Source organism: Polypterus senegalus, chromosome 3 (assembly GCF_016835505.1).
Source record: "Polypterus senegalus isolate Bchr_013 chromosome 3, ASM1683550v1, whole genome shotgun sequence".
Lineage (NCBI taxonomy): Eukaryota > Metazoa > Chordata > Cladistia > Polypteriformes > Polypteridae > Polypterus > Polypterus senegalus.
The window spans coordinates 246427433-246447586 of record NC_053156.1 but is presented as its reverse complement, the minus strand read 5'-3'; the positions used below and the strand labels follow the sequence as shown (position 1 = coordinate 246447586).

General features: G+C 36.7%; 1 protein-coding gene across 1 annotated transcript in view; it reads right to left on the bottom strand.

Annotated features, from left to right (window-relative positions):
• Nucleotides 1-20154, bottom strand: part of e2f6 (E2F transcription factor 6) — a 39912-nt gene that overhangs the window by 11971 nt on the left and 7787 nt on the right. The window contains exons 2-3 of the mRNA XM_039748871.1: nucleotides 15007-15125; nucleotides 2195-2247 (exon numbers count right to left, since the gene is read on the bottom strand). Of these exons, the coding sequence (XP_039604805.1) occupies nucleotides 2195-2247; nucleotides 15007-15125 (172 nt within the window). The remainder of the gene's footprint in view (nucleotides 1-2194; nucleotides 2248-15006; nucleotides 15126-20154) is intronic.

Sequence of the window (20154 nt, the reverse complement as noted above, 5' to 3'; positions counted from 1 at the left end):
GGTTCAATCTACACATCACTTGTTTATTATATTTGCTTTCAATCAATCACTTGGCTGCATTCCTACTAAGGTCTGTTTTTTCAAACAGAAAAGTGCTCTATTACTATGTCAGTATCTTTCTTAAAGAAATTCAAATATTTTATTGCATTGCTTCGCTTAATGGAAAAGGAATTTTTGGAACTCTAAAATATGCTATTTTCTATTGACACACTATTCCAGATAACATTAAGTAAAATGATTCTATTATAATTAGTATTATCTTGTTTACAACAATTTCTCTCCCTAGCCATTTCACATTGTTTGTTCAGAACAGGCATAAATTATATGCTGGGCATTAAAATTCCATGCTTGCCTCCTTTTAATTATATAACATACACAAAATTAATAATTATATTAATAACATATTAGAACAAACCAAATTTATAGGAATGTGAATCAAACAAGCTTAACTGCTATAATGTTAGGTACTAGTATTGACTGCAGGTCTGTACATTTTAGACAGATGCTTTATTTTGTAACCTTTCCCAGATGGCAGCACTTTTTTCTTTTAACATCACACAAACTGTTTTTCAGCATAGTAATTTTAAATTATTGACTAACTGAGACACAACCAGGCCAAATATCCTTGCATTTCTAAAGGTCCCTTTGATAAATCTGATTACGGTTTATACTCATGTATAATTCGGGTCTTGAAACCCAAAAAAAAATTGATCATAAATTCAGACCCAAACTTATACGCCAATTCAAAAATGTGACACTTAAAAGTTTTTTTGTTTTTTTTACATCTTCTTGCCTCCTCCGATCTCGCATCAGTTTCTCAGATGCATTGAATTTTGTTGCAGCAGCACAGTTACCAATTTCTTTCACTACTTCAACGACGTTTAATTTAAAACCAGCTTCATATTTTCTTCTGATCGAACGCTCCATTGTAGAGAAGGGAAGCTCTTACGATAAACGTGTATGAGGGTGTGAGATACAAAAAATGTCACTTTAGAATAGTTTGGGTATTACTGTGTGGTCACGTAGGCATACTACATATAAGAAAAATGCCATATGCTCCATGGTTACTCTCTCAGGGTATTAGCATATCATAATCTCTTGGACCAATAGTGCGAGCTTTCCGTTTTCGACTTATATGATCGTCATTATAAAATACCAGAAATTATACGGTTAAATGAAGTCCCAGCTTATCCGCAAGTATATATGCCAGCTATATGGAAGCAGTGTCTGGCACGCATTCAATTCCAATATACTAGGAAAAATTATGCTTTTATTCTTGTTGGAGTTTAGCATTAGTATCTTTTTGTTTAACAGGGTCTTTATGTGGAACATTAAATATTTAATGTTGATGCCTCTTTAATCAGAAATATATATTTAGCTTTTATAATTAGTATAGTCAGTTGGAAGTTAATTTCTTTTTATTATAGTAAGGGATTTTTATATTGCATTTCTCTATTTAAAAATGCAGTTCATCAAACATATGTTTAAAAGACTTAACATCTACCTAAAAAAAGTGTTTTCATATGGAACTAGAAAATACCAAATACTGTATGTCAAAGTGTTTACACGTACCATTTAATTCAAACTGTTAGCATGCGATCAATTTAATTTCTGTTTTTCTGTTTATCTTAATAGGTTGGCTAAAGCAAGCAAATATTATTTGGCTACGGTATTTACTTATTTTAGTATTATAAAAAATATACTGTTATGAAAAAGTGGTTGGTGGAGAAGTAATCTAAGAGGTAAAAGAAATCATGAGCACCAGAAAAGGAGGTATCTTTGCCTCAGGCTTGTAGGATGCAAGTCCCATATCAATGAATACATATCTGTCCTCTTCAAAAGTACTGATTATTAGGCCAAATCATGGCATGTTAACAGGCAGTCTGCTGGAAGAAAAGAAATCACAGAACTCTCAATCTGGCATGTTTAATAAGAAAAACTAAAAATAAATAAATAAATAAAAAATAATAATACCTGTGCATCCATACCTCACCAACCTATTTGAAAGAAATAATCCTGGCATAATATCAAAAGAATTACTGCTCTCTCCTACTTGCCAGTCTAAAACACAAAAGCACAATACTGAAACACTTATTTACATAGATATAAAGCAATTATCGAAAATTATCGAAAGGGTTAAATACCTGGGTATTAATACAAAGAGCACAAAAATACTAATAAAAGACAAACTTACTTTTACTGTGAATCTTGCTGTTTGGACTACATTCTTCGTTTGTGACTGGAATGCTTTGGAAAAAGAAAATTAAAGTTGAAAAAATATATTCGGGCATCAAGGCATAACAGTTTCAGATTATTTGGGAGAAAAATATTTAATACTATATACAAGTGCATGAATTATAAAGTCTTTTAAACAGCACAATATCTGCTGTTAAACAGGATTCCAGATATATTTTAGGAAATACACAAATACTTTTCAATAACATTCAGGCTTTTTTGTATATAATCCCTATGGCTATAATGTCAAATTGATGTGATTTATATACAAAATCTAATGAAAAGAAAATCAGGTAAACTTACAGTGGATTCACTCTTACAATTGTCATTGTAAATTGAAATCTAGTCATGATGGGTAACTGCCTCGCCTTGAGTAGGAGACCACTACTAGGGATGTGCACTACTGGTCAAAGTTTTTAGAACATTTCAGTTTCTCTTTAAATTTAATGAGCTGAAGAAGAGATCTGGCAAACCCAGTTTCCAATTGCCTTTGGACTGTGGAGGACACTGTACTCACCGATGCTTTGATTTTTGTTTTTTTTTTTTTTTTTTGGCAATTTCTCTAAATGAAAGGAGTACACTTCTATGGGTAGAAATGCTCCGTCTCATTTCATTTGTGAATTGAAATTTTCTTTCCATTATCATTGGAATACTGTCCAAGTAGTAATTCAGAGTTTGTAGCAACACAGTCTGTTCCAACTCTGCTTTAAATCAGACAGAGGGTTTTTAAGAAATCAACAAAAGTTGTGACATCTGTGCAGATTGTTTACTTCAGTTTGCAAGGCTTAATTTACTTTAAATGCTGCAGAACGTCTGTATGTTTTAACCTATTAGTTGTTCCTGAAGAAGGCCCATTTGTAAATTTCTGATATTTCCCATTTTTTTTCTTCATTTTTTGCTAACCTAAACTTTCAATTTAAACCTCTGGCACTTTTCTGCTTACCTTTTCATCACTTTAGGTCATTCATTGCACTTTAACTGATTGAATTTGAAGAAAAGCTGAAAAAACTGAGGTGTTCTAAAATGTTTGACCTGCAGTGTATGCTTTTTTTGACAACCCAATATTTCCCTGCCTCAAGATAGTGACTACTACCTAACGACACATGCTGTACCATCTCGATTGTGTTAATTAGGCATATACTACAGCAGCAGATAATTTCTCAATTGTGAAAAATGAATTAAATCTTGAAAATATTGATCATATTCCATGCATCTCACCTACATCCTAAATCAGCGTTATTATTCTTTCCTTATATTATATTAAGTTTCACTAGATGGAGCTCTTTTCTTATTTCTTAAGTCACAGAAGGTGTTCAATAGCATCTGAACATTTGAAAATGAAGAAGTCTAAACTAACTAAAAATGTAAAATGACTTTCTCACACATTAGGGCCCAAAGGATCTATCAAGTCTATTAAACAAACTTCTCAACGAATAAACTGAATTTACCAATTTCTGCCTTGGTCTTACTGTTTGACAACCCAAACTTTACAAAAAAATTTTTTTTAAACATATATATTTCATTATTAAAATTTTGCTAGCCAAAAACTCTCACAAGTACATTACAGGAACAATGCCTACACTTACAGTACATTCAGAAAGTATTCACAGCGCATCACTTTTTCCACATTTTGTTATGTTACAGCCTTATTCCAAAATGGATTAAATTCATTTTTTTCCTCAGAATTCTACACACAACACCCCATAATGACAACATGAAAAAAAGTTTACTTGTGGTTTTAGCAAATTTATTAAAAATAAAAAAACTGAGAAATCACATGTACATAAGTATTCACAGCCTTTGCTCAATACTTTGTCGATGCACTTTTGGCAGCAATTACAGCCTCAGGTCCTTTTGAATATGATGCCACAAGCTTGGCACACCCATCCTTGCCAGTTTCGCCCATTCCTCTTTGCAGCCCCTCTCATGCTCCGTCAGGTTGGATGGGAAGCGTTGGTGCACAGCCATTTTAAGATCTCTCCAGAGATGTTCAATCGGATCCAAGTCTGGGCCACTCAAGGACATTCACAGAGTTGTCCTGAAGCCACTCCTTTGATATCTTGGCTGTGTGCTTAGGGTTGTTGTCTTGCTGAAAGATGAACCGTCGTCCCAGTCTGAGGTCAAGAGCGCTCTGGAGCAGGTTTTCATCCAGGATGTCTCTGTACATTGCTGCAGTCATCTTTCCCTTTATCCTGACTAGTCTCCCAGTTCCTGCCGCTGAAAAACATCCCCACAGCATGTTGCTGCCACCATCATGCTTCACTGTAGGGATAGTATTGGCCTGGTGATGAGCGGTGCCTGGTTTCCTCCAAATGTGATGCCTGGCATTCACACCAAAGAGTTCAATATTTATCTCATCAGACCAGAGAATTTTGTTTCACATGGTCTGAGAGTCCTTCAGGTGCCTTTTGGCAAACTCCAGGTGGGCTGCCATGTGCCTTTTACTAAGGAGTGGCTTCCGTCTGGCCACTCTACCATACAGGCTTGATTGGTGGATTGCTACAGAGATGGTTGTCCTTCTAGAAGGTGCTCCTCTCTCCACAGAGGACCTCTGGAACTCTGACAATGTGACCATCAGGTTCTTGGTCACCGCCCTGACTAAGGCCCTTCTCCCCCGATCGCTCAGTTTAGATGGCCTGCCAGCTCTAGGAAGAGTCCTGGTGGTTTTGAACTTCTTCCACTTACAGATGATGGAGGCCACTGTGCTCACTGGGACCTTCAAAGCAGCAGAAATGTTTCTGTAACCTTCCCCATATTTGTGCCTCAAGACAATCCTGTCTCGGAGGTCTACAGACAATTCCTTTGACTTCATGCTTGGTTTGTGCTCTGACATGAACTGTCAACTGTGGGACCTTATATAGACAGGTGTGTGCCTTTCCAAATCATGTCCAATCAACTGAATTTACCACAGGTGGACTCCAATTAAGCTGCAGAAACATCTCAAAGATGATCGGGGAAACAGGATGCACCTGAGCTCAATTTTGAGCTTCATGGCAAAGGCTGTAAATACTAATGTACATGTGCTTTCTCAATTTTTTTATTTTTAATAAATTTGCAAAACTCTCAAATAAACTTTTTTTCACGTCATTATGGGGTGTTGTGTGTAGAATTCCGAGGAAATACTGTAAATGAATTTAATCCATTTTGGAATAAAGCTGTAACATAGCAAATGTGGAAAAAGTGATGCGCTGTGAATAACTTCCGGATACACTGTATTTTATTTTGCTGACTTTGTCAGTATGTACTGTACTTTGAAATTATTGCTTTGTGTGTTATTGCCTTGCTATTTGTTTGTTTTCTAATTTGCTTATCCTGTTTAAGGTTGCATTAAGACACAATCTATGCCAGAAACATTGTGTACAAGGTGGAAGCTAAAACTGAACAAGCTTCACTCGCATAATAATCCACACTCACTCACATTAGGCCATTTATAGTCACTAATCAACCTGCCAAAAATGTTCTTGGGACAGGAGAGGAAAACTGGTTTATTATGAAAAACACAATGGTTTGCTTGAATCTAGTTGGCTTTGGTGTTGTACAGTGTGCTGATGTCATCATCTGCTGGTGACTGAGAGGAGCTTGTACTGGTTTCCATCTGTATTTGCAGCATTTTCTCCTGAAACCTTCCATTCTGGTTGCCACTAGTATTTAATTTTCTTAACAGCTGCACAGAACTAACACACTAAGCTTGGAAATGGAAGCAGCTAAAGGTATTTTGTATTTACACAGGAGTAGGGAGTGGGGCAACACACACCCACAAATACATTCACATTAGGGTTATTTTATGGGTTTTAGGGTCATTATTGTCATGTGCACCAAGTACAGTGAAATTCTTGCTTGCATGTGCTAATGAACATGCTGCCACTGTTTGGTGCCATGTATGTGTCTTGCTTGCATGTGCTAATGAACATGCTGCCACTGTTTGGTGCCATGTATGTGTACAGCAAGAACATGGTGGAAACAACATATGGACCACAATGGGAGAGATTTGAATCCAGTTTGGTGGATCCATGAAGCAGCAGCGATAACCACTGTGCTACCTTGGCACCACGAAAGAGCTAATATGTTTCGTTGTGTATGTGTGTCTGTTGTGACAAAGCCTGTACACATTAGAACTGTTTATTTTCACTCATGTTACTGTTGCCAATTGGCTTGTACATAGTTGTGACACGAAGTACGAAAAAAAAAAAAAAACCTTTCCTTTTAAAAAACAAAATAAAGCAGTATATTAGTAATAATAGTTTACTGGAAAGTTATATGCATATATGCATAATTACAAGCAAATCATACATTTGGAGAATCCAGTTCTCTTTCCCATTCCAAAGAGTCCACACTTATCAAATTTATACTAAGTATTGGCAATTAAGGCTATTAATCTTCAATCGTTAAGAGAAAATCAAAGCAATGAAACGGTTATAAACATATGACTGGAATCTGACAGAACGAGCAAAAGCCAGAAAATACAAACATGAAAATCTTGGTTACTAATCAAGCAAATGACTATATGCAAGTCAACAGTTTAAGGGCCTAATGGATAAAGGCTGATAAAGTATTGGCTGCCAGTAGGCGATGGAAAGTGTTTTCATTCAGACTTATCACAGATGTTCTTTAGCCAGAAGCCATGCCACATTCACTTCAGAACAGGTCATCCACCTGAAGCTAAGCATGTTGGGGCCTGGCCAGTACTTGGATGGGAGACAAACCAGGAAAAAGCTTGGATTGCTGCTGGAAGATGTATGTGTTGGTGAGACCAGCAGGGTGCATCAACCTTGTGGTCTGAATGTGGATCACAATGTCCCAGTGCAGTGACGGGGACATCGTACTGTAACAATGGTATAAAATCGAGGTCCCAACTCTCTGTGGTCATAAGAGATCTTTGGGTATCCTTCATAAAGACTAGGGTGTATCCCAATGTTCTAGCTAAATTGTCCACCATGAAGTGGTTATTCTTGCCCCCTAATCACCCCCAGTCTCGGACTGGCTAACTATCACTCCGAACACTTCACCACCTAAAAACTAATGTGTCGAGAGTGTACTGGTACAAAATGGCTGCAGTCACATCATCCAGTTTTATGCTACACAATAGTGGTGGTTGAACTGGCTCCCAACTCATTGTGTAAAGCACTTTGAAAATCTTGAAAAGTACTATATGAATGTAATGAATTATTATCATCATTATTATTGAAGGCAGCATTGGCCCAGGCATGAACTGGGTTGTATCAGTTATCTACGTACACAGGGCAATTGGCATACTGGACTATTATGCATTTATTCTCTAGTTTAATGCTTTGCCAAACACAATACAAACATAGACGTGAGCGATGGGTTGTGCACACAGCCCTCATTTGCTCTACTGTTCAACGTGAGACTGTTAGATGTGCATTCCCCAAGGCTGACAATCTAGGCTCCTTTAGTGAGGAATTTCTAGATCCAGTTACAAACAATCGCAAGCTTTGCTATTAATTTCAGGAGGATGAAAGGTGTTGAATGCCAAGCTACATTCAATATAAATCACTCTCAGATAACTTTTTTCTAGTAGCTTGGTGCTGCATTAATGGCTGTGGAGATTATTTTTTTCTATGGCGCTGCTTGAGTTGCTGGCAAAGTGATGCAAGTCCAACACATTCAGCAAGTTGGACTTGATGCACCTCACCAGAACTTCACAATGACAGGGGTGAGTCAGAAGACAAATGATCATTAATTTGTAACGCAACTACATCAATGGTGGTTGTTTTAAAGTAAGTGGGGCATGTACTCTGAATGAGGGATATATCGCTGATACATCACCACATTATTTTTTGGAATAATATTAATTACCAGAAATAATACAATCAAACTAATTTGGTAACTCTGTGAGTGAGCTTTATGCTAAATCCTTAGTTATAGGTAGTATTAGTCACAATTTCTAAACATTTCAAGGACAGTGGTGATACTTTTTCCAGCAAGGTTTTTTCCTCTGAGATTTCACTGGTACGTTTCATCATTAATGTTTCCTGGTTTTTTAACATAACTTGTGGACCTACAGTACGTTTTCAGTATGTCTTGTACAAAGACTCTTACCTGATGGAATATAAGGGATTGGTGATTATGTAATCTCTTGTTTCAGACAAATTAGCACATTTCTTTAAAATATAGAATTCTATGACTGGTTTAAGCCCCTATAATCCAGGGATACTGGACTATGTGGTGTGTAAGACAAAGTGGACTTCACCTTTTAAGCCCAAGCACTAAAATTCACCTTTATACTAAAGCAGTGCTCGATTATTTGGCTAAGAGCTCCATACCTAATAAAAACGGGTATGCTGAGGATGGTGCACAGAGCTAGCAGTGAGCATCATTCAGTGGCTGCACAAAGTTATAACCCTTTCTTTTTCTCTCCATATTGGTTTTTCTCCATTTCATTAAATACAATTACAGGTCGACCATCACATATCCAGTATCTCTGGGACCTGTGGGGAAGCCAGATTAGTGAATGTGCCTCAGCACCAGTGGTTAGGTTTGCACATAAAAGTGGAGACCATAAAATTCCAGAAATTGGTCAACAGCACAGGAGTAGGGGGTGTAATGATCAACTATGCTGCTAGGTATTGCATTCCTGTAGTCTTGCTAATCAGTCTGACAACTGGTTTTATGCCAAGTTGATCAAGAAGCACATTTCTGACATTTATTCTACAACAGTACACGTGACATCAACAATGTTTTTTCAACAATCTGAGAAAAAGCATGTCAGGTAATATTGGACATCATGACTAATGTTGAGAAGTGAATTTCGCCAATTCATTATTCACAGTGAATTTGCTGCATTCCCATTCGCCCTTGTTCATTGAATTATTTACTGATAATTCGGCCAGTTTAGGTGATTTTTTTTAATACAAGCTCCCCATTATGCTTTGCGAGAACAGTGCGACATCCTCTGCAGCTGTAACAGCCAACATTGGTGGGACTGCCCCCCGGGTATATAATGCCAATCACTTGCATTACAGACTCTGTGGGACGAGTTATATGTGCTTATAGCCAAAAGTGCAGGTAAATCTTTGAGTTCCATGTCAACATAAGAGAAGGAAGTGTGTGCCCAGTGTATGCCTAACTGGTTACATAAAAAACAAACCCTGAAGGAGCCTCAATAAATCGTAGGAGACTCAATAAAATAATAATGAAAGGTTTATTACTATTTATAAGATGTTTCTATCTTTTTGAACGAAGAAAGAATGCAAAGCATCAGCACAGACAGTTTGGAGAGCCTTCAGTGTGACTTGGGGAGGTGGGGTTATAGAGGGGTGAATGAGCTAGCGGCTTCAATCATGACAGCCATTCATGACAAAGATTATCTGTCTTTAAAAGACCCAAGTATTTTTTTTATGACTTTTGGCTACGATTTCAGCAGTTCCACTGTTTTGCTGAGCCACGGTGGTGCAGTAGTTGGCGCTGCTTCAGCACAGCTCAGGTCACCTTTTGGGCCAGTATGGTTGGCAGACATTTCCGTAGCCCTCAGAGACAATTGTTCCATTATAATCTGGTCAAATCTAGTTCAGTTGGTCCTTCCCCACTGACTTTAATACATTTCACAGAGTTCAGTGAAAATTGCAAACACTTACGTGATTTCAGGGGAACTCATGGTGAAGTGAACTCAAATCTTTATCTGTTATGGACAGTGTATGGTGTTTGCTCTTCACACCATGTGAATGACTTTCTTTATGGATTGGAACCATGGCTGGGGCTAAATGTGACCAGGTTATAAATACTAAATGCAGAAAAACAAGTAGGAATTACTTGCCAGTGTTTACGAGTTCATGCCAACAGCTGATGTTGCACCAGAGCCAAAATAGTAGTGGCAAGTCAGTAAGCAGTCGTGGGAAATTATGTCTGAATTAGCAGTTGGCCAGATTAGCGATGTTACAACTTCAGTGCATTTTACCCCAGGGTAGTGGTGTAAAAGGAAGAATATCACTGTATTGGTCCAATTAAATTTTATGGAAAAAAAAAAACAAAATCCATTTGTCCAAAGCCTCTTATTTCAAGTTTAAGTTCACAGAGGACTAAAGTATACCCAGCCCTGTGCACAAAACTAGGACCAACAATGGACAGATTGTTAGACCACTGCAAAGCACATACATGTGTACATCAAAACTTGACTAGTTCAGAGTGACCAATTAATCAACTGTTATATAGTACCACAAAAACCCAGTCAAGAAATAAAACAGTTTTAAAATTGATTCTAAAACATGTATACAACAAAAAATATAGGCATTTATAAAATGATGCTTATATTTTCATCATGGTAGTTCTGTACTACTATTACAGTGGGGGAAATAAGTTTTTAACATGTCAACATTTTTTCAGAAAATATATTTCCAATGAGGCTATTCACATGACATTCTCACCAGAAATTGGTTATTAACTCAAGAAGTCCACAAATATAAAGAATTCACAACATTAAATGCCATAAATAAAGGTACTGTATATGTCTTCTGTAATGTACTTAGCTAAAGCAAAGCTTAATTTTTTTGTCTAACAAAAGAAAAAAAATGGTATGCATATATTATTCATACAAATTGATACAATTAATTGATACTGGCAGTTAAGCACTGCCTAAATATAAAAATACACACGCTCTTAAAGTTTTTAACCATTTTTATCATTACCATATATACTCATGTATAGGGCAGGGCAATATGGCCAAAAATATTTATCACAATATATATTTGAACATTTGCGATAACAATATAACTGACGATATGAATGACATGAGACAAAATACTTTACAACTCCACAACTTTATTAGTGCAAAAAAAACCCTTCAATTTATTTTCACTTAAACAAGAAGCTGTTTTTATGTGCATTAAAGCTATATAAAAATGTAACAGTGCTAATGGAAATTCCTTGCTGACAGTTTAACCAAAAGGCATTTCCAGTGAAAATGGGCTGACATATCCTGAGCATAACCATGTATAATATCCACAAAACTTAAAGAGAGTTGCTTTGCAACCTAAAACATAACATAAAATTCAAGCATACAGTGTCCATAGTTTAACTCTGTGTGTTGGTTATAGTCTCCGCTATGCAGTCAATCATATTGCGGGTTGATACAAAACTAACTCTGACCTCTTTAGTGACCTGGCAAACATATTTAATGTAAATATTAATTGTTTTACATCGGTTTCATCACACAGAATACTGAAAAACTTTGTGTGTATATTTTTCAGTAGGTTAGATTTTATTTCTGATGCCAAGACATCCAGCAGCTCTTGCATTATTCTTTCAGAGGTGCAATGTGCCTTTTTACCAACATTAAGACTTTTGAGTGGTAAAGGGAGAGCCTGTTGGATATTCAATTCACACTTGCACTATGGCAGGTACGCATTCTCAACATCTCCACTTTAATCTCGACATTTCTACATTATTCTCGCCGTTTATCTTGAGATTAAATTCGACATGTTGACTTTATTCTCGTAGTTTGTCATTAAAGTAGAACATCGTAAGCTAAACTTCATCTTAAAATGAATGTTTAATTTACTAGATTTTCTCAAACCCCCGTCATAAATTATGTAGCAACATCTCGACTTTATTCTCGTCATAAGCGTCAAGATTAAAGTGGAAATGTCGAGAATAAAGTCAACATCTCAACTTTATTCTCGACATATAGTTTTTTTCTTTTGCACACAGAACACACCTAATGCTTAAACAACTGTATGTGTATATATTGGTTTGCTATGTACTTTACAAGAAGAGAGCTGCTGTATGCTCAGCCGCACTATACAGACTGCACCAATGCGGAGAACAGAGATATCACTTCCTGACGCCTTTTTTCTGATATCTGACAGGCTGGTTTCACTAGACTTTTTTTTTTTATTTTATCAGACCTCCTCTTGCCTGCCCACCTCCACATCCTCTTTGCTTGTAAACTGCCGCTTCGCTCCCGCTATTAGCATGTACAGCACCCTCTCGCCCGCCCTCCTCTCCATACTCCTTGCAACTGTATTAAGCTGTTACACCCCCGCTATTACCATGTACAACCCGCTCTCGAAACCCCACCTCCCTATAGTCTTTGCTTGTGAACCCTGCTCTGCCTTGACACCCGCTATTAGCTTTAGCAGTATTTGCCCACCTGCCCGCTCTTCTCTTGCCATCTCTGCAGATCATTAGATCTGCCTGTGCCTGCAGATCTGTGGCTGTCATCTCACAATGTCATGCTAGATGACAGCCGGGCGCTGAACTAAATTAGCTGGGTGGAGCGCCCAGCTAAAAGACGCTAGGGAGAACACTGCGTTATAATTAACTTACCTATTTCAATGTGCAGGCGATGTCCGAAGCATGAAAGTCTGGTCCAGTTGTTGAGTGTGACGGCTTTCACAACGTTGGCCTCGTTGTCTGTCGTCACACACACTTGTTTTTACTCCTGAAGATTCCACGAGCTGAGGAACTATTTTAAGTCTTTGGCTATATTTTCCCCTGTATGGTCCTCGGGGGTGAAAAAACTTGTTTCAAGGCACATGTTTTGTAGCTTTCAGTCTTTGTCCACATAGTGTATTGTGAGGCTCATGTAGGGGTCTGATGTTCGGCTTGACTATATGTCCATGGTGGACGCAAAAAACTCCACTGAAGATAATGCATTTGACACCTCAGTATGGACCTCTTCATATAAAGCAGGCAATGCGACTTTAGAGAAGTATTTCTTGGTGGGCAGCTTGTAGCGTGGATCGAACATTTTAAAGCATCTTTGTGAAAACTTCTCTTTCCACACTCTGAATGGGCATCATATACCTGGCTAAACAATGCGTCACTACATTAGTTAGTTCCCCCCAGCGTTTGCTACTTTTGTCATAAGGCGTGCAGCTATTTAAAGCTACGCCAATTGTATGTTGAGTCAGCTTCTTTGGTCTCACCACCACGCTAGATGAAGCGGATGCCTCTTCACGTGCTTTAACAGCTTTGTTGTATTCCAACAAGTGCTTCTGCTTCAAATGATGAAATAGGTTTGTGGTGTTTCCTCCCTTCACCACGACGGCCCGCTTACATGTTCTACAAAAAAGTGTGCTTTGTTGGGTATCTGACGGGCGAAAACCAAACCAGTTCCACACCACTAAAGTTGCACCATTTTTACAAACTAATTCTGGTTCATCCGTTTCATTCAACGATCCGCTTTCGCCCTTCTCATTCTCCGTCACCACCATGCTTTTTCCGCCATATGCGTATGAAAACAATGGCACTGCGCATGCGCGTTTTACCCATATTCTATCGCGATATTTAATTTTCTTATCATTGTCTAACATTGTACTGGTATTACTGTGAAATGTATAATATGGCCCTACTCATGTATAATGTCGGGTCTTGAAACCCGAAAAATCGATCATAAAATCAGACCCCGACTTATACGCCAATTCAAAATGTTTTTTTGTTTTTTTTTTTTACATCTTGTTGCCTCCTCCAATCTCGCATCAGTTTCTCAGATCCATTGAATTTTGTTGCAGCAGTGCAGTTACCAATTTCTTTCGCTAATTCAACGACGTTTAATTTAAAACCAGCTTCATATTTTTTTGTGATCGAATGCTCCATCGTAGATAAGGGATGCTCCTACGATAAAGGTGTATGAGGGTGTAAGATACAAAAAATACAAATCAGTGCAAAAGTTGCTTTGGAATAGTGTGGGTATTACCATGTGGTCACGTAGGTACAATACACAGAAAAAAAAAAAGGCAGTGTGCTCCATGGTTACTCTCTCAGGTGGGAGTTAGCATACCATAATCTCTTGGACCAACAGCGTGAGTTTTCTGATTCAACTTATACGACCGACAATACTAGAAATTATACAGTAAAATTAAGTCTGAACTTATCTGCGAGTATATACCGTAATTGCAGTGCAGCTTTTTTTGCTGTTAAAATATACATTTGCTGTATTTATTATAGGTGTTTTTTTTGTACCAACTCGACATTCCCAGCTCTTGATGCATAATGATAATTACCAATTTTAATTATGGAGTACTTGTTTCTCACCAAAACTTGTACTGTATGAGAAACAAATAATGAACACAGTACAAACTCTTTATTAAAAAAAAAAAATAAAAAAATGCTGAAAATCAGTTTATCAAGAAGATAACGCTACCATGCTCAGGTAGTTTAGAAATGAAATAAACAAATTTTGCTTTTAAGCTAACAAGCGTATTGCTTGCTAGGCAGCAAATTCAAACTATTCTTTACTTTTCCAAATTGAACATTAGAGTTGCTGCACTAAACACAAGGCCGCTCACTGTCCAAACTCAGACAAATAGTGTCTGTTTTAATTAAAGGACAAAATAAAAAGTTCTAAATTAAAATAGTTTTTCTTGTTGTTTGTATTTACTGCACAGAATGACTCCCCTGATTTCTTTTTATCACTTTTATTATTCCACTTTCTTCAAAGTAAAGGCGGATATTCTGGTCTTCCCTCTCTCTGGTAATTTACCGTACAGCTTAGAACAACTAAAAGTTACTGTAAAGCTTAAAAAAGCAAATGAATAAATATTTTTTTGTGATCAGCCAATTTACCAATCACTAATCAACTCTTCTGTAGTGAAGAAAAAATAAATAAAAAAATTGGCTGATCAGAACAGACTACCATTCTTCTGTAAAATTGCTGGTGAATGTCAATATGTTTGTATCAGTTGCACATATAGCACATACGTATTAATGTAAAACAGAAAAACTGAATTTCTAAATAAGTATATCATGCACCTAAAAAACTTCCCAATATGAATAAAAAAATCTAACATCACAAAAAACAGAGGTTGAACTCACCTTGTTACCAGATTGGCAGATCCAACAGGAAAGAGACTGTCAATTTTCCACGGAGGAGACTGTAGTTCTGAACACTCTCTACTTTTGCCATTAGTCCTTTCCTTCAGATCTTCAATTTCCTTTGAAAATAAAAAAAAAATTACATTTAAACCAATTTACAAACTGAATGTACGAGGAGTTAGACATCAAGTTTTTTTAACGAATAGGACACAAACACAAATTATCCAAAACAGGTCATATATATTTCAGATGTTGTTTGTGTGAACATTTTAGAGCTCAGGTGTAGTTTTTCAGGCTCTGGGATACAATTCATTAAGAACATCAGTGCTGGAAGTGAAATTTGATCGAATTTAGAGTGACTACTCACTGAAGCAGCATATCAATTTTTTTGTTTGAGGTCATCTAAGATGATGTTCAAGTGTCTGTTGCTTTGAAGAAGCTGAGGACTTAACAGGATTTCAAATATGCCAATAAGCAAAATTCTCTGCAAAAGATTTTCTGAAAATCAACTGCAAGAATGGGGAAGTGAAAGAAAGGACAACTGCCTTTAAGTTGTTAACACATCCATTAAAATTTAAACCCTATGTTAAATGCAAAAGGCTTCAGACAAGTATAATACAAGGATTTCACATTCACCTTAAAATAAGAAGCTACCTGTATTTTGCCCGTGTTGTTTGGTTGTGGAAACATAAAAATGAATGCATTATTGTAATGGACAAAAGAAGTTTGTTCAGCCTGAAAAGCTATAGTTACTCTCCTCAGTACTGGGTAAGGACCTCATTTTCAATGTTTAATTTTAGTAAAAATTTAATCCAAAAAATGCAAACACAATATCATCACTGGCATAGTGTCACAGATCCAGCAATAAGTCCCATGCCCAGGCACCGTGTCTGTGGAGTTTGCACATTCTCCCCATGTCTACAAGGGTTCTCCTCCATTTTCTACATTTTTACCTACATCCTAAGAAACACAGGTTAGGTTAACTGGTGAATTCAAATTAGCTCCAGTGTGAGTTGGGCTATGTTCGTAAATAAGCTGTGTGATACACTTTACCCTGTCCAAGGCAAATTCTGACCATGCACACCATGTTGTCAGGATAGGCTCTTATTGCAGGATAAGCTTGATTTGGCTGAACCAGGTCTGACAACACTATGTTTACTGCAGTCACTTGGGAAGAAGACCACCGCTCTATCTTCTGAACATGATTAAACTACATGCCTGCAGAACAAGAAAAAGAAGAAAAAATACTGTAGTGTGCACATTCTTTTTTTGCCTGCAGTTTTTGTTTTTCTCCCCAGGTTCTCTACATTGCTCTGGCATGCCAAGGATGTGCAGGTTAAGGAGACTCCATGTTAGCCTGGTATTTGTAGCGGTGATTGCATATGTCAGGTTATTTGCGATATATACTAGTACCTTATGATCATTGCTGCTGGGATTGATTCATATATTCCAAAATACAGGAATCGGATATGGAATTGGAAAGGCGAATGTTTTAGGATATTTGATGAGGACACTGATGTCAATGGCAAGAAAACCGCTCCAAAATCAAAAATGATCCACTGCCATAATTATTTCTTTGTACACACTTCCATTATGACAGATGTAATAATGGTGTGAGTATCCTAGTGGTATATGATGAGCTTGGCTGGTTCTATTTGTTTTTTGATATTAGGGATGTCCTTTTTTATTGATTTTAAAGAAAACATTTCATACTTTTAACAACAACAAATGTTTTCCCAAACACTGGATGTAATTTTACCACAAGAAATTAACCTTAACTATTAAAATCTACACCCAACATGAACACACCACAGAGTGCTAACAACTTTTATACCAAGTACAGTAACAGTTGACAAAATAGCTTATGGTGGTTTCATACTACCATCTATATCATTATTATTAACAATTTAAAACAACATGAATAAATCCCAAACTAACAAAATAAATATTATAAATAAAATAATTGAAATATTACTTTTTTCATTGTTCTATTAGCCAAATCAGGCATTACCTTAGGATAAAAGGCAAAGTAAATAAATTAGTATTAGCAGACAAAAGGCTTTTAAATCATGTTGACATTACAAAAGTACAATCTGCATAGAACCAATACAGACAAGCAAATGAAAAAAAATTAAACCACAGTTAATAAGTTATCGCAGAATAACAAAGTAGAACACTGATGAACAAACTATGGTAAAATTCTCGTGATTCCATCTGCTTTTGTAAATTTCAGGAATTGTTCTTGTTTTGGGATACAGCTTACACAGCATAATCAAGCGGTCTTGTCCTATTAGTGTTGCTGGTACCACTATACCAAGAACTTGCCACTGCATCTTCCACTGTACAGGTTATCTTTGGTTGCAACAGAAACAAAGTCACTGGAGACAAAATATAACTTGGCAACTTCTACAGCTCATGCTCAGGACAACTGCACTGTGTTATGGTGAGATTTATAAATATTACTGAGCCAGAGAAAACTGCACCATCATTTACTAAAATACTTCAAGCCTCCAGATTATGACATATGACCCAAACTGCTTGGCCACTATGAACCCTATATTTTGAACACTGCCAATCATATTTTGTAATGACCCGTCTTGAACATGTAATGTTTGTTTCTAAATAAATCTTTTTAAAAGAGTTAAAATTTTGGTATTTAAAAATCATTTAAAGAGTAAAATTCCCTATATAATCTACTCAAGTATAGTAACAAAAATAAAAATACATTTTTTAAATTCCACCACTACAAATACAGGAAAAAATTGTAAACACCCTGTGCAGAAAAATGAAATGAGGAAGAAGAGAAGGAGAACTTATTAACATAAGACAAAAAAAGAAAACTGACTGAAATTTACTTATATAATGTCAGGACAGGAACGTCATTTGATTTTTGGCTGGTGAGGCAACTTACAAGATCAACATAACTACAATAGTTATTCATGTTTTTTTACAACTGAAGCACAGGCAAGTTAGATGACAGGGTTGCACAATAAGGCAGAAGTGGGAATCAAACCAGCAACCAGTGCCCTAACCACTACGCATTATGTAAGTAACATAAATAAATTGTAAATTGACCTAGTACAAATTGAAAAAGAAGAAGACTGAAAAAAAGGAAAACCCACAGAATCTAAGAAAAGCAAAACAAACAGAAAACAGTAGTTTATTACAGGTTATTAACTATATTACAGAAATATACAAGACATTTTTGAAATAAGTAAAATTAAAGAATGGAAAAAAATTATACATTGAGAAAATTAAAAATGAGAGAGAGAAGAGAAGTCGGTTTATGGTTAGAGATGTGTCTAGAGAGAGTACACCACAAGGACCTGTTCAGCAGCAGTGAGTTAATGAAGTCAACTGATCTAGTAACTTCGAGGTCAAATGTCTGTGTGTAACAGAACTGTGGGCTATTATCCATATAACAGAGATTAGTCATGAGCATGACAAAAATTGTCAGTGGACCTAGATTGGGAAAACTGGGGTATATCAATGCAGGTGGTTTCTGTTGTGCTCTTCTGTAAAGCCGATTAAAGCACTGTAGAGCAGCAAAAGGATTGTATACTCAAACCCAGAGGATAAAGAAATGCAGTACTTCCTTACTACTGAATGTCTGCATGAGGACTCTTGCTGCAGAGTTTTGAAGTAACAGAGCTAAAAACAGATTAGAAGGACTGCTGCCAAAACAGAGTTATAAAAGTCAATGTGAGATGTGATGAAAGGATAGATGACCTCTTACTATCAGAAATAGGTCAGGAATGAATGCGTAACAGGGTGCATGCCGCAAGAAAAGTGAGAAAGACAAAACCACAAAGCAACAAATCCACGCAAGTACAAAGATGTACTTTCCATCTTGGATAGCTGCTGTGGATAAAATTGCATGAATTTTATTTAGTGGACACATACAAAAATGACAAAAAGGCACCTTTAAATGTTAAGCTGTTAGTTTTATGTTTTGAGCCTTCTGATGATCTGACCACTGTTTTTGGAAAAAAAAAAAAATTACCTGTATGCTAAAAGTGGAGTACTTGAAACGATTTTCAAAAATAAAACATGTCCCATCATAAAACATGCATATCTGTGCATGCAAAAAATGGGGGGTGGGACTGGACCGTGTGTGCGCCTTGGGGGGGGGTGTTGCCAACCAAGATCCCGAGCTGTTTTGTCATGTGGTTGGTGCAGCAATGCGCTGTACCAGTGCATGCTCCCCAACCTGTCCTGACCTGCCTATTTAGACTTGTTGTGAGGGACAGAAAAAAAAATGTGGCACCATAAACTGTACAGCTAACATTTATTTACATGATTTTTTTCTTGCTTCTTCTTGCTCATTTGCTTATGTTTCTCCTCATGTTATGTTTTGCTTTGCCTCATTTTAATTTCATTATTTATAATAAATAATACTGTTCCAGGAAATAAAATATGAAATAAAGCCCAAAATAAAAGCTGAAAAGGTGTGTAATAGATCACTGTGCACATCTGTACCACATAGGGCAGATGTAAAGTCACTAAGTGCGTTTACATGCACACACTTAACTGGGTTAAGATGAATAACCCAGTTAAGACAGAAACCTGGTTTCTTAAAAATTCATGATTACATATGCAAGTAATCTTCTGGAGTTCATTTGTGAAAATGCTCTGACATCATTAAACTGCACTGAAAAAAAGAGTTAAACGTCATTTTCAACTGTGAATCTGAAAATAAACGTGATCATTTTCTTGTGTTTTCTCAATATGGCAAATCAAATTCAAGCTTTATGTATTGGTTTATGTTACTGGATTGCATGCAGCAAAGTCGAGTTGCCGAGTCTTGCAACAGACCAAGTATGTGTGCTTCTTGCCTTACATCCATTGCTGCTGAAATAACAACAATACAGTTATTGAAGAAAAAAATAACTAAGTATTGCATTAGGTTACTCATCACTTTCAAAAGTAATCAGACTACATAATGCACGTTACTTTTAATGTGTTACCCTTATGGCTCTTGAGATTGCGTCGCAGAGTTTAGCGCTGCATATTTATCTTATTGACAATATAGTGATTTCTAAAATATTGAGACAAGATTATTTCAGCTAGGAAAACAATATGATCACATGGGGCCTCATGTATAAATGGTGCGTACACACAGAAATGTTGTAAGAACATTTCCACGTT